Below are 14,072 nucleotides of genomic sequence, written 5' to 3'. Positions count from 1 at the left end.
CTTTGTGAAATAAATACTGCCACTCTCAACAATCCCACAAAAACAATACAAAAGTGAACAATAGCACCAATAAGCAAGAGTAATTTGATGTATTTTGCATCAAATGAAACAACATTTCACACATCAATTGGTGATTTGCTTGGCATCCATGCAGTTCATTTTGCCTACCTGACAGTCTTTGGGGGGAGTGTACTGGAAAAATACTGTAGGTATTTAGCGCCATCAAATGGTGAGTTGAGGGACAACTTTATGTGCTCAATATAGGGCACTTGGTGGTAGATTGCCTATGGCTACCTGAGGATAGAAGATGTTCAAATATAGCTTTTCAGGTGGAATGCTGAGGTTTCTGGCAATGTATGTCAGATTTGGGAAGAATTGGAAAAACGCGGACGGGGGAAGGGTGGGATCATACATTTCCACAACCGCTAAATCAAAGGGCACTGGTATCAGCTGGGGACCAATAAACAAGGGAGATTCCTTCCTGGTTAGAGCTCTCTGTTGCTATACCTCTCCATAGAGGGGAGATTATTAACTGGCTAAATAGCAACTGACAACAGTTGACAACATCGCAAAACAATAATTTGATCTATCTTTATTGATAAAGTGTTATCTTTTTTTGTTTTATTTGAATGAAATCAAGCTCAAACTGTTTTTTTTACTCTAACTTAGTTTTGTTTATTTGAGATGTTATGCTCATGTAATGTAGATCAATGTCAATCGAATCACACTATTAGTTTAACTTTCTGGCAACCAAATTAATTTGCAATGTCAGCTATCCTATGCATATGCTATGCATATCAAATTAATTTATAAGACACTTTATAATTACAACACAAATGTAAAATTACGCCAATAAGCCAATACTTTTAACTTATCAAAAATAGAAGGCTTAATTAATAGCACAAAATATTATTGTGCATTTTCTTTTCTTTTAATTTTCTTTGACAATTTAAAATACATGAAAAATGATATACCCGGCAACAGATACACATACCACAAACTGTCTAAAATATAAACACAATAAAGTCAAAAGACCATTGTAGTGTAGTTAGTGTTTATTATTGAAAACCGTAACACTGCAAATACTCAGCTGGCAGACTGAATGAAAATAGTAAACAGCATTATTTCCATTATTCTTTGTACTCTGACTTCCTCTCTGACGTCTTTGGTCATTCTCTGAGACCAGTTATCTCCATTAGGGGTCCATGAGAAAGAACTATTCAACCACCTCAGCCCTCCTGCTTTTATTACGAGTCTCCACACAGGCAGGCAGGCATGCTGAACAGAACAGCCTCTGAAGATCACAGGCCTCCTGATGGTGGCCCAGTGGACAATGCTGGCTACAATGACCATGACAAACATGTTGTCAAGACAATGGTTTGACAGTGTAAAAGTTTGTGTGTTTGCAAGAATGGTTTATTTTTTCCAGAGAAAGGCCATTGAATCGGTGGTCTGCCCTTGACTCTCAGTCTCCACGCTGGCCCTCCTGTCTTTCTGCTCTTTCTGAGGGTCTCATCACCTAGACTCCACACATACAGAGACACGAGCTGGGGGTCTCAGAACACACCACACTGACTGTGAGTCACTTGGCTTACCTCTCTTGGTCTTTTCTCTACTCCTTCTTGATGTTCCTGTCTGGTCCTCTGGCGCCACCCGGTTGCCGTGGAGCCTCCTGCTGGGGGCCCTGACTGTCCCTTGACTCTGGCTGTCCCCTCTTACCCTGGTGGGTCTTCTCGTGTTTTGCTAGATGGTCGCTCCGCATGAACCTCTTCCCACATGCCTGACAGCCGAAGCGCTTCTCCCCCGTGTGTGTGCGCAGGTGCCTCTGCAGCTCGTCCGAGCGTGTGAAGTTCTTCCCGCAGAAGAGCCAGCTGCAGAGGAAGGGCCGCTCCCCGGCATGCCAGCGTAGGTGGGCCTTCAGATGGGACGTCTTCTTATACACCTTGCCACACTCGGGCAGGTGGCAGATGTGGAGCCTCCTCCGGCCTGGTTCCTCAGGGTTGGCTGGAGCCCCTGTGCCCCCAGAGGAGGCCTGGCAGTTGGGGCACTTGCAGCGCCTGCAGCGGCGTGTGGAGCCCAGCAGGCCCTTGGATGAGCCCTGGAGGAGGGCCGCGATCTGAGGCTGGTGCCCCAACACCAGCTGTCTGCCCAGGGCAAAGGGGTGAGGGTGGTGATGGTGGGGGTGGCTGTGAGGTTGGTGATGGCCATGGGGGCTGCTGGTGTTCTGGGGCAGGCTCCACCACTGCTGAATTTCCTCTGTATACCCACCAGGGTGGTGGGGGTGTCTCGTTGTGGAAACTTGGAGGAAGTTAGGAAAGTTCTGCCCAATGCCATTGTGCTGGTGGTGGAAGTATGGGTCATGAGAGCTACCCTGGACCTGAGGAGCGAGCATCTTCACTGGGGAGAGCTCAAAGGCGTAGGCAGCCGGGGTGGAGGAGGGCTCAGCCGGAGGGGTGAGAGGCAGCTCATGGAGGTGGTGGTGGTGGGGATGGGGATGGGGGTGAGGGCCCAGTCCACTCTGGATGTGGCCAGGAAAATATAATTTTGGCACTGTCAGAGTTTCCACCTGTTGGACCCCTAGACTGGAGCTCTGGGCCACTTCACCGCCCCACAGCTGGAGCATCCCAGTCATGGAGCTCATGTTCCCCTCATAAGGAGGGTGTTGCCGCTCCTGCCCCACTCCACTGCCTCCCAGACGGGCTTGGCCACAGGTTCTGGCCATGAAGGAGGAGAGGGGATGGGGCTCGTTCTCAGGAGAGGAGCTGGCTATGCGGTCCTGTGGGGTATAGAGAGAATGGATGTTAGACATGATGTACACTATTGAATTGGATACTCTTGAGTACAAAACAAGATACAAAATCAATATCTTATAGTGATCACAGAGCAACGATAGAACAGTGGTGACCTTTTACTGTGGATCACAACATCTCTATTTCTAAAATATATGTTATAATTTTTCTATGTATTTAATGAACTAAACTAAAGTAATGGTAAAATACTGTTAAAAACTATTAAACCAGACCAATTCCTAAAAAGATACTGGGAGAAAATGAATCAATAATTGTGCTTGGCACTTTCTAAATGTACTCTAAAGTCACACTGAATTGTCTCTCCCATACCAAATTTCCTCTAGAAACATTTCAAACACATTTTCCTCCTCACCTGTAAGAAAGGTTGTAGAAAGTGATCGGTCCCCGGCAAAGAGGCCATCAGTTTTTGTGTCTCCACTGCGCGCATCTGCGGCCAATGTAGCTTTTTGAATGGTGGCAGCGCACGGAAACAAAATCTTATCTAGAAAACGAGATTTGCAGTGTTTCAATTCTCATCCAAAGTCAGACTCCTTTACTGAAAAAAAATGGAAAAAAAACACACAATGTGTTGTGTAAATTGTCGTGAAGAAATAAAAAACCATAGAATAAAAGTAAATTGTAGAAACAATTCCAAAATCCGGGCTCCGGCAGTATCCCTTCTGCAAGCTATCTCTCCCAGTAATTTTAGGTGACAAACTTTCAGCAACCTTGTCTTCACTGATTGCCTCGAACGCTATATCCTTTGAAGTGCGACGAGACCAATCGACACATTCTTGGCAGCATCTTGTTATGGAGAGATGTCCTCTGCGGGATTCCTTTCACGAATAGGCCTACAGAAAAAGTAAGAACTGTGTGTGCGTGCGTGTGTGTCAGAGAGAGAGAGAGAGAGAGAGAGAGAGAGAGAGAGAGAGAGAGAGAGAGAGAGAGAGAGAGAGAGAGAGAGAGAGAGAGAGGGGGGGAGAGGGAGAGAGAGAGAGAGAGAGAGAGAGAGAGAGGGGGGGAGAGGGAGAGAGAGAGAGAGAGAGAGAGAGAGAGAGAGAGAGAGAGAGAGAGAGAGAGAGAGAGAGAGAGAGAGAGAGATAAATGATTTATCTCCCCCACTATTCGTACTACAACTATTTGCACATTGCTAAAACAATGTAGGCTACATAGGTGATAATATAACGATTGAAGACAGAGACATTTACGATATTTATGGTTTAAACGGGCTTTAGGCTAATTTAAATTAATGGCCAAACTATCCACAATTTATATTTGTATAATAAGGCTAATACCTTCGCCCTACTACCATAAACTAGTTTAATCAACATTGTTTTCACACAATTTCAACAACAACAACAAAAAATCAATGTGATGATGTTAAATCAAGGTGGAAATCTGATTGGATTTGCTAAAAGTCATCGATGTAAGGGGATTTTGAACTTTTAACCTAAATCCAATGACAGGGTGAACTTTTTGTTGTTGAGTTCACCTTGAATTCACGTTAGTTGACAACCAAATGTTAATCAAAACTAGACATTGAACTGATGTCTGTGCCCAGTGGGGTAGGCCTGCTAGGCTGCTACTTCATTGCAAGTGTTTGGAAGTGAGCTGAGCTGGTGGTTGGCGTTTTTTTGGTTTCCTTCTTAATTCTGTATAATAATCCAGGATCAAAGAGCCCCAATAGCATCTGAAAGTCAAGCAAACTGAAGTTTTCCCTCCCCCTGACGATTTCCCTCCCCCTGGTTCAAGTGAAGGCCAATATGAAATCTTATCGCAGATGCAGATGCAAGTTTCTACGTGGTGACCATTTTGCTTCTTCAAAGGGCCCTGCAAGAGGTGTCAAGTGACATTTGCATAGCAACGTGCTTTACATTTACAATGGACTTTATCTTCTTTTGATTGTGCCTATTTTCTGGCATTTTTATAAATTGTATTTCTTTACTAGTTAACTATGATACCATATTTCACTCAGGAGCCAATAACCATTGTGTAGTTATTTGTCTATTTACTCTTCCATATCTCTTTTCCCCACATTTCCGTTTCAAGGTGTATTCTCCGAAATTGACTGGACAATGGACATTTCATTGTAATGAATATATTAGGTAGATCTGGTTTGCTTCTTCTGTCAGTCCCAACATCTCCAAGACATCCCCACATAGGCCTACATCTATTTCTACACCAAGGACTGTGATTTGACAAGATGGTCATAACAGATGTGAGGGACAGGCTCTCCTTGTGCCAATAAACCTAGAGAGCCATTATTAGCTGTTCAAGACACAGTAATGGGGGTCAGTTAAGAGGCCATGATATTATGTGTTATATATCTTATAAGCCCATAACTGCCATTAGAAACATGATTGTTTTGATCGTAAAGATTTTTATAATATAAAAGGTAGCTAGAGGAAACATCTTACGTCAGATAGCGCGTCGATTCCGCCTGCACTGATTGAGGGACGAGCGTGGCGTAGGAGTGACACCATCAATGGAAGACAATGGAAGAAACCTGTATCACACAACAATGGACTGGATAATTGAAATACTTTTGCCAGATTTCTTCTACGTTTGTCAGGGATTTTTCACATAATTGGAATATGGAAATTAAATCCAATAGAAAATTTTGTAAATTATGTTAAGAGGTTATTGTACAATAGGCTATAAAGATGTTTGATTCACACATGACGCTATGGATAAAGCCAAGCAAATAAGGACCCAGCAGATAAACTTGTAGGTGGGTCTCCCGAGTGGCGCAGTGGTCTAAGGCACTGCATCGCAGTGCTAGCTGTGCCCCTAGAGATCCTGGTTCGAATCCAGGCTCTGTCGTAGCCGGCCGCGATCGGGAGACCCATGGGGCGGCGCACAATTGGCCCAGCGTCGTCCAGGGTAGGGGAGGGAATGGCCGGCAGGGGATGTAGCTCAGTTGGTAGAGCATGGCGTTTGCAACTTCAGGGTTGTGGGTTCGATAAAATAATGTATGCGCTAACTGTAAGTCGCTCTGGATAAGAGCGTCTGCTAAATGACTAAAATGTAAATGTAAATGTTGTAGATCTATATTGAGGCAGCAGTGCTGGGTCTCATTCAGACAGGCGGGGCGGTGTGTTTCATCATCGCTACAGAGGATGTTAATTACATTGCTTCGCATTTCCTGTCCCACTGCCCCCCCCCCCCTTCCCCTCCAACCCCCCTCCTTCTCACTCGTTTCTCTCACAGATCCCAGATGACCGTCTTTGAAGTGCTAACGACTCTCTCTCTTCTCACTTTGAACTGTGAAGCGCACAATGCTCCCGTGGTCGTGCCCAGCGTCCCCTGTCTCTCACCGTGGAGCGCTGAGCTTCTGCTCTGTGCTGCTGAGCATCATTTAAATACACCTGGATCCAAATGGATCTCTCCCTGATCTCAAGCTCTCCCCGGGTTCCCAAGGCACAACCTGGACTCAGGGATAGATGTAACATAGTAAATGTAAATCCAGTACACTGCAATTAGTATGATATGATACGTTTTGTATGTTTTCATTTGTGGATGTCCATCATTACATTTGACATTTTAGTCTTTTAGCAGACGCTCTTATCCAGAGCGACTTACAGGAGCAATTAGGGTTAAGTGCCTTGCTCAAGGGCACATCGACAGATTTTTCACCTAGTCGGCTCGGGATTAGAACCAGCGACCTTTCGGTTACTGGCACAACGCTCTTAACCACTAAGCTACCTGCCGCCCATCATCCATTTTATATGATATGCTACGAATTTCAATTCGTATCGTATGTTACGAATTGCAATTTGTACAATATGTAAGAATTAGCCAAATGTATGATATGTTACAAATTCCAATTGTTTGTGGCTAACGTTAGCTAGGTAGCTAACGCTAATGTTAGCTAGGTGGCTATGGTTAGCTAAGATAGGGGTTAGGGCTAGGGATTAGGGTTAAGGTTAGGAGTTAGGTTATAGGGTTAAGGTTAGGGTTAGTGTTAGAGTAAGGGTTAGCTAACATGCTAAGTAGTTGCTAAGTAGCTAAAAAGTAGTAAGTAGTTGTAAAGTTGCTAATTTGCTAAAATGCAAAAGTTGTCCGGGATGAGATTCAAACACGCAACCTTCGGGTTGCTAGACACTCGCGTTAGACGCCCGCCCATCCACACCAACCAATCTCCCCTACTTTCATTTCCACCTTAAGTAACCTTCTGTCTTATGTAACCATACCAAACGTAAGATATCCTACTAGTTTCAGTGTTTTGGATTTACATTTAATATGTTACATCTAGTCTATGAGGCTGGGTGGAGTAGCACACCACACCATCAAACAGGCTTTCATACCTCTCTCTCTGGCATTAATGAGAGAGGTCCTGACTGAAATGTTGACACTCTCTCCTTTGGCACCTCCAACGTGAACACTTGATTCATGTAGTCAGTGAATGAGTGGATGAAAATATGGTTTTATGGTTTCTTCTTCTTGATCTCAAGCTTCTGCATGTGATGGTTGAGAATGCTTGTGAATGGAGTGGTTTGTTTTGAAAACCCTCTAGCACTGCCCACTGTCCAGACAAAAGAGGTTGGGATGCATCTCCTGAATTAGAAAACTGTATGGCCAGTTGGAGTTTTTGCTTGTTGTGAGATTATACACAGAAGACATAAGTAGACACACACTCACAGAATTGAAGAAGTAGGCCTAGTGAAAATCATACACATGAGCATGAGAGGGACTTGGAAGCAACAAGACAAGAACAGCTTACAGAGAGATTGCTGTCTGTCTTTAGTGTGAAATCCATCGATTCCTGAGGGAGTATTCAGAACCTCATAATGTCATAACTGCCCAGCCTGAAGGGCCATTCTAAACCAGATCAGCCTGTAATGGTCCCAGCTGCTTTGGCCATCTGCACCATCTTTAAAGCTAGTCACTCACCAGGGCTTTTGTTGTCTGTGTCATAAAGCTGATTTCACACCCCTGGTGTTGCCCTGAATGAGCCACCATCACCATGACCCCACATCCTAAACCTGACCCATCCATCCAACCACCCTCTCACTAAACTGTAGTAGACTATACCACAGAACCAAGGGAAATCAGTTGATACAATGACACATGGGTTTTGGGCTGATTTTCAGCAGTGACACAGTTGGACACAGAATAGAGACTAAGAAGAATCGGTGAGACAACACCCTTGTAGTAAATCTATTGAATAGAGGAGAATAGAGAGGTTAGGTCTTTAGAAAAAACCCTGCATGCTTTCTCCAAGATTCCTTTCTGTATCCTTCTGTAAGATCACTAACATGTCACATACTGTAATCTTCAAGGAAACTCAAGGATGCAGATCTGAGATAATTAGGCTACGCTATATAGCCATCCTTACCTGTCAACAGTTGCATCCTGAAGAGGGCCTGGTTGGTTTTATATGATGGGCGGAAAACATTACTCTGAATTCTAGTGGAATATTAAACAGCACTACAGAGAGTGTAGCTCCATGAGTCATACTGATTTTGTAGAGGAATCAGATATATTTTGGACTTAATCAAAACAACTTCATTTAATAATAAAAAAAACACTTTGATCAAATAATATATGTGATTTCATCAGCATCCCCATATGCCAGACCTCTCCTATGGGCTTGTGTGATTAATTAATTATTAATATCTTAAAGATTATTTCATATACACATTTTATATTAAGGTAATTCATGATCTGTTATATTAAAGGAAGATTCCACCCATAAAACTATCTTTTGGTATTTGTTTCATTAGTCCATTGTTGAAATAATCCCAAAATGTTTTGCCAGTCAGCACTCAAGTTTTCAAGCTATGTAACTTTCAAAATACAGAAATCATCCTTGTATGATGCAAAATGAAACATCATATGACGCAAAATGCATCATACAGGGATGATTTCTATATTTTGAAAGTTACATATCTTGAAAACTTGAGTACTGACAAGAAAAACATGTTGGGACTATGTCAACAATGGACTAATGAAACAAATACCAAAATATCGTTTTTGGGTGGAGTTTTCCATTAAGGGTAATAAAATGTGGAAACACCACATGTAAAATGAGGAAGCACCCCTTTCATCCCAAATCTCGTTGAAAATACCTAACCTCTCTCTAAAAACTACTCTATTTTCTTTCAACAATTTTGACAATTATGGAAATGCACTCTGTAAGGTCAGCATCAGAATCATAGTTGGGGACTGTGAAGTGGACAGTGCATTCGGAACGTATTCAGACCCTGTGAGTTTTTCCACATTTTGTTACTTTACAGCCTTATTGTTGTTTTCCATCATCAATCTACACACAGTACCCCATAATGACAAAGCAAAAAAAAAAAGGTTTTTAGTAATTTTTGCAAATGTATAAACCCCACCCCACATTTACATAAGTATTCAGACCCTTTACTCAGTACTTTGTTGAAGCACCTTGGGCAGCGATTACAGCCTTGAGTCTTCTTGGGTATGACGCTACAAGCTTGGCACACCTGTATTTGGGGAGTTTCTCCCATTCTTCTCTGCAGATCCTCTCAAGCTCTGTCAGGTTGGATGGGGAGCGTCACTGCACAGCTATTTCCAGGTCTCTCCAGAGATGTTAGATCGGGTTCAAGTCCGGGCTCTGGCTGGGCCACTCAAGGACATTCAGAGACTTGTCCCGAAGCCACTCCTACGTTGTCTTGGCTGTGTGCTTAGGGTCGTTGTCCTGTTGGAAGGTGAACCTTCGTCCCAGTCTGAGGTCCTGAGTGCTCTGGAGCAGGTTTTCATCAAGGATCTCTCTGTACTTTTCTCCGTTCATCTTTCCCTCCATCCTGACTAGTCTCCCAGGCCCTGCCGCTGAAAACAGCCCGACAGCATGATGCTGCCACCACCATGCTTCACCGTAGACAAGATAATCTTGTTTCTCATGGTTTGAGAGTCCTTTAGATTTTTCTTGTTTGTTACTTTTACCCCTTTTTCTCCTCAATTCCATGATATCCAATGGATACAGTCTTGTCCCATCGCTTAAACTCCTGTACGGACTCGGGAGAGGCGAAGGTCGAGAGCCATGCGTCTTCCGAAACACGAACCTGCCAAGCCGCACTGCTTCTTGACACACTACTCGCTTAACACAGAAACACTGTACAACTGGCGACCGAAGTCAGCTTGCAAGCTCCCGGTCCGCCACAAGGAGTCGCTAGAGCGTGATGGGACAAGGACATCCCGGCCGGCCAAACCCTCCCCTAACCCGGATGACGCTGGGCCAATTGTGCGCCGCCTCATGGGTTTCCCGGTTACGGCCGGCTGTGACACAGCCTGGGATCAAACCCCGGTCTGTAGTGACATCTCAAGCACTGTGATGCAGTGCCTTAGACCGCTGCGCCACTCGGGGGGCCCTGTGGTCTGAGAGTCCTTTAGGTGCCTTTTGGCAAACTCCAAGCGGGCTGTCATGTGCCTTTTACTGAACAGTGGCTTCAGTCTGGCCACTCTACCATAAAGGCCTGATTGGTGGAGTGCTGCAGAGATGGTTGTCCTTCTGGAAGGTTCTCCCAACTCCACAGAGGAACTCTGGAGCTCTGTCAGAGTGACCATCGGGTTCTTGGTCACCTCCCTGACCAAGGCCCTTCTCCCCCAATTGCTAAGTTTGGCCGGGTGGTCAGCTCTAGGAAGAGTCTTGGTGGTTCCAAACTTCTTCCATTTAAGAATGATGGAGGCCAATGTATTCTTGGGGACCTTCAATGCTGCAGAAATGTTTTGGTACCCTTCTCCAGATCTGTGCCTCGACACAATCCTGTCTCGGAGCTCTACGGACAATTATTTAGACTTCATGGCTTGGCCTTTGCTCTGACACGCACTGTCAACTGTGGGACCTTATATAGACAGGTATGTGCCTTTCCAAATCATGTCCAATCAATTGAATTTACCACAGATGGACTCCAATCAAGTTGTAGAAACATCTCAAGGATGATCAATGGAAACAGGATGCACCTTACCTCCAGTCTCATAGCAAAGGTTCTGAATACTTATGTAAATAAGGTATTTCTGTTTTTTATTTTAATACATTTGCAAACATTTCTAAAAAGCCGTTTTCGCTTTGTCATTATGGGGCATTGTGTGTTGATTGATGAGGGAAACAAATATTTTATCAATTTTAGAATAAGGCTGTAACAGAACAAAATGTGGAAAAAGTCATGGTGTCTGAATACTTTCCGAATGCACTGTATATCACTGAGTTGTATAACACATAAACCGTATAAGAACAGTATACAAGGGACAGGTGAAGACAACCTAACAATTTAATCAGTCTAGTGATGGATGGAAGAGAAACCACTATCCAGTTGCTAGCTCCGTCTGTCAAATAGAAAACTTTCATGGGTATTGGAGGTGCTTGAAGTTTGTTTGCATTTTGTTTTTGGGGAGTTCGTTACAACTTCAGAAGCCAGATCAGAGACAGGACCCCCTGATCAAAGGGGGCACCTGGTTAGTTCTGGAATATATGGGGAGTAACGCTCCACTCTTTGATACTCCACATCAATATTTTACTTCACCAATCACCTGGCAGGCTCCTTCTCTTCTCCCTCCTCAGGACAAGGGAGGGAGGAAGGGAAGAGACTGAGGGGAGGAAGGGAAGAGACTGAGGGGAGGGAGGGAGGAGACTGAGGGAAGGAATGGAGGGTGAAAGGGTACAAACGTGATGTAAAGAACCAAAATGTAAAGCCCCATAATTATATACCGGGTTTTCTTAGAATATTCTCTGTCTCTACTGTACCATATTATGTATATTCTCACATAATCCATAATTCAATGTTATCAGTAACACAAATAAAACACATAGGCCTACGACTCTTCTATGTTAGCATATTGTTTTTGACTGACAACCCAAATCAAATCAAATCAAATGTTATTTGTCACTTGCGCCGAATACAACCTTACCGTGAAATGCTTACTTACAAGCCCTTAACCAACAGTTTTAAGAAAATGCATTTGGCCATTTGATTAATTGTTCAGCAGTCTTATGGCTTGGGGGTAGAAGCTGTTAAGGAGCCTTTTGGACCTAGACTTGGTGCTCCGGTACCATTTGCCGTGCGGTAGCAGAGAGAACAGTCTATGACTTGGGTGACTGGAGTCTCTGACAATGTTTTGGGTCTTCCTCTGACACCGCCTAGTATATAGGTCCTGGATGGCAGGAAGCCTGGCCCCAGTGATGTACTGTGCTGTACACTACCCTCTGTAGTGCCTAGCGGTAGGACGCCGAGCAGTTGCCATTCCAGGCGGTGATGCAACCGGTCAGGATGCTCTCGATGGTGCAGCTTTATAATTTTTTGAGGATCTGGGGACCCATGCCAAATCTTTTCAGTCTCCTGAGGGGGAAAAGGCGTTGTCGTGCCCTTTTCACAACTTTCTTGGCGTGTTTGGACCATGATGGCGTAGTAGTGCAGTCCTATTTTTGTCGTGTGTCTGTAAATAGCCTGTAAATACCCTGTTTTTTTTGTATTTTTCGTACATATTTCCCTATCAGACTTTTCATCCTTCTACAAAATATACTTTCCTGCAACCCGCCTCACTCAATGTGGAACGGATTCTATTATTGACTTACCTATTATCTAGAATCTCCAGTTGAAACTAGCTAGCCAGCTAACTAGCTACTTGCTATTAGCCACAGTTAGCGGTATTTCACCCAGAACATTGGATTTTTCTGCCGGAATAATTTAATCACTGGACATTAATCACCGGATCGCAACTAGCTAGCCGCAACCGAATGGATGTTGCTGTTTGGCTAATCACCACTGCCCCCGATACAAGCACCAGTTAGCCTCGAGCTAGCCTAGAGCCAGGCCCATATCCCGGCTATCTACCTCTCGGTCTACCGGACGTGAGTAGCCAGCTAACTAGCTACTTGCTATTAGCTACCGTTAGCGGTTTTACACCATTGTCCGTGGCCTGCACCACCTACCAGCCAGCTCTAGCCTGGACTATTATTCGGCCAGTCTGCACTGTCTGCACAGCGCGTTATCGACCCAGAACAAATCAGTTTTTCTGCCGGAATCACTGAATCACTGGACCTTTAACTCCGGATTCATCGCTACCAGCAACAAAATGGACGTTGTGGTTTGGCTAATCATCCTGAGCTAGGCCCATCTCACGGCTATCTACCTCTCTGTCAACCGGACGGGACCACCTAGTGTTGACACGGAGCCCCGCCGATCCTACACGACTGGTCTGCCGACGAAATCGTCTGATGTGGTTACAACAGGCTTCTCGTTACGACGTTGACCACGAAGATTCCATCTGCTAGCCCGGCCCGCTAGCACACGCTAGCCGTGGCCTCTTGCTCGCTAGTGCTTTAGCAGCCCCCAAACTACCTCCGAACTATCCTATTGCTGTTCACCGGACCTTATGATAACTCAGCTATACAGCTGATGCCTGCTGGACTGTTCCTTTTTACGGTACCGCTTCCTGTTTATGTTTAGCCTCAGCCCAAACTGTGTCGCCATTACCAGCTGTTGTCTTAGCTCTCTCAAATTACACCTGTGATTGCTTTATGCCTCTCTCCCATGTCAATATGGTTTGCTTATTGCTGTTTCGGTTATTTCTAATTGTACTATTTCACTGTAGATCCCCCAGCCCAGCTAAACCTGCCTTAGATAGCTCCTTTGTCCCACCCCCCATACACGCGGAGACCGACTCAATCAGTACCTCCAGTGATGCTATCTCTTTCATTGTTACCCAACGCTTAGGCTTACCTCCACTTTACTCATATCCTTCCATATCCTTGTCTGTACATAATGCCCTGAATCTTTTCTACAACGCCCGGAAATCTGCCCCCTTTATTCTATGTACCCAACGCACTAGAAGACCAGTTCTTAAAGCCTTTAGCTGTATCCTTATTCTAGTCCTCCTCTGTTCCTCTGGTGATGTAGAGGCTAATCCAGGCCCTGCAGCCCTCAGTATCACTCCTACTCCCCAGGTGCTATCATTTGTTGACTTCTGTAACTGTAAAAACCTTGGTTTCTTGCATGTTAATATCAGAAGTCTCCTTCCTAAGTTTGAGTTATTCACTGCGTTAGCACACTCCGCCAAACCTGATGTTCTAGCAGTGTCTGAATCCTGGCTTAGGAAGGCCACCAAAAATTCTGAAATTTCCATCCCCAACTATAACATTTTCCGTCTAGATAGAACTGCCAAAGGGGGTGGAGTTGCAATATACTGTAGAGATAGCCTGCAGAGCTCTATCATACTATCCAGGTCTGTGCCCAAACAGTTTGAGCTTCTACTTCTAAAAATCCACCTTTCCAGAAATAAGTCTCTCACTGTTGCCGCTTGCTACAGACCCCCCTCAGC

The 14,072-nt window shown here is 44.5% G+C and overlaps 1 protein-coding gene across 1 annotated transcript; it reads right to left on the bottom strand.

Annotated features, from left to right (window-relative positions):
* Window positions 1–1,612: 1,612 nt before the first annotated feature.
* LOC311138447 (transcription factor Sp5-like) lies at window positions 1,613–3,237 on the bottom strand (the record flags this gene model as incomplete). The annotated part of the gene is made up of 2 exons (XM_084173127.1): window positions 1,613–2,776; window positions 3,163–3,237. The coding sequence occupies 2 exons, from the start codon at window positions 3,235–3,237 to the stop codon at window positions 1,613–1,615; spliced, it is 1,239 nt and encodes a 412-aa protein (XP_084029253.1).
* Window positions 3,238–14,072: the final 10,835 nt, after the last annotated feature.

This window comes from Coregonus lavaretus (assembly GCF_964263955.1).
Source record: "Coregonus lavaretus genome assembly, chromosome: 12".
Taxonomy (NCBI): domain Eukaryota; kingdom Metazoa; phylum Chordata; class Actinopteri; order Salmoniformes; family Salmonidae; genus Coregonus; species Coregonus lavaretus.
This window is presented reverse-complemented; position numbering and strand designations above follow the sequence as displayed.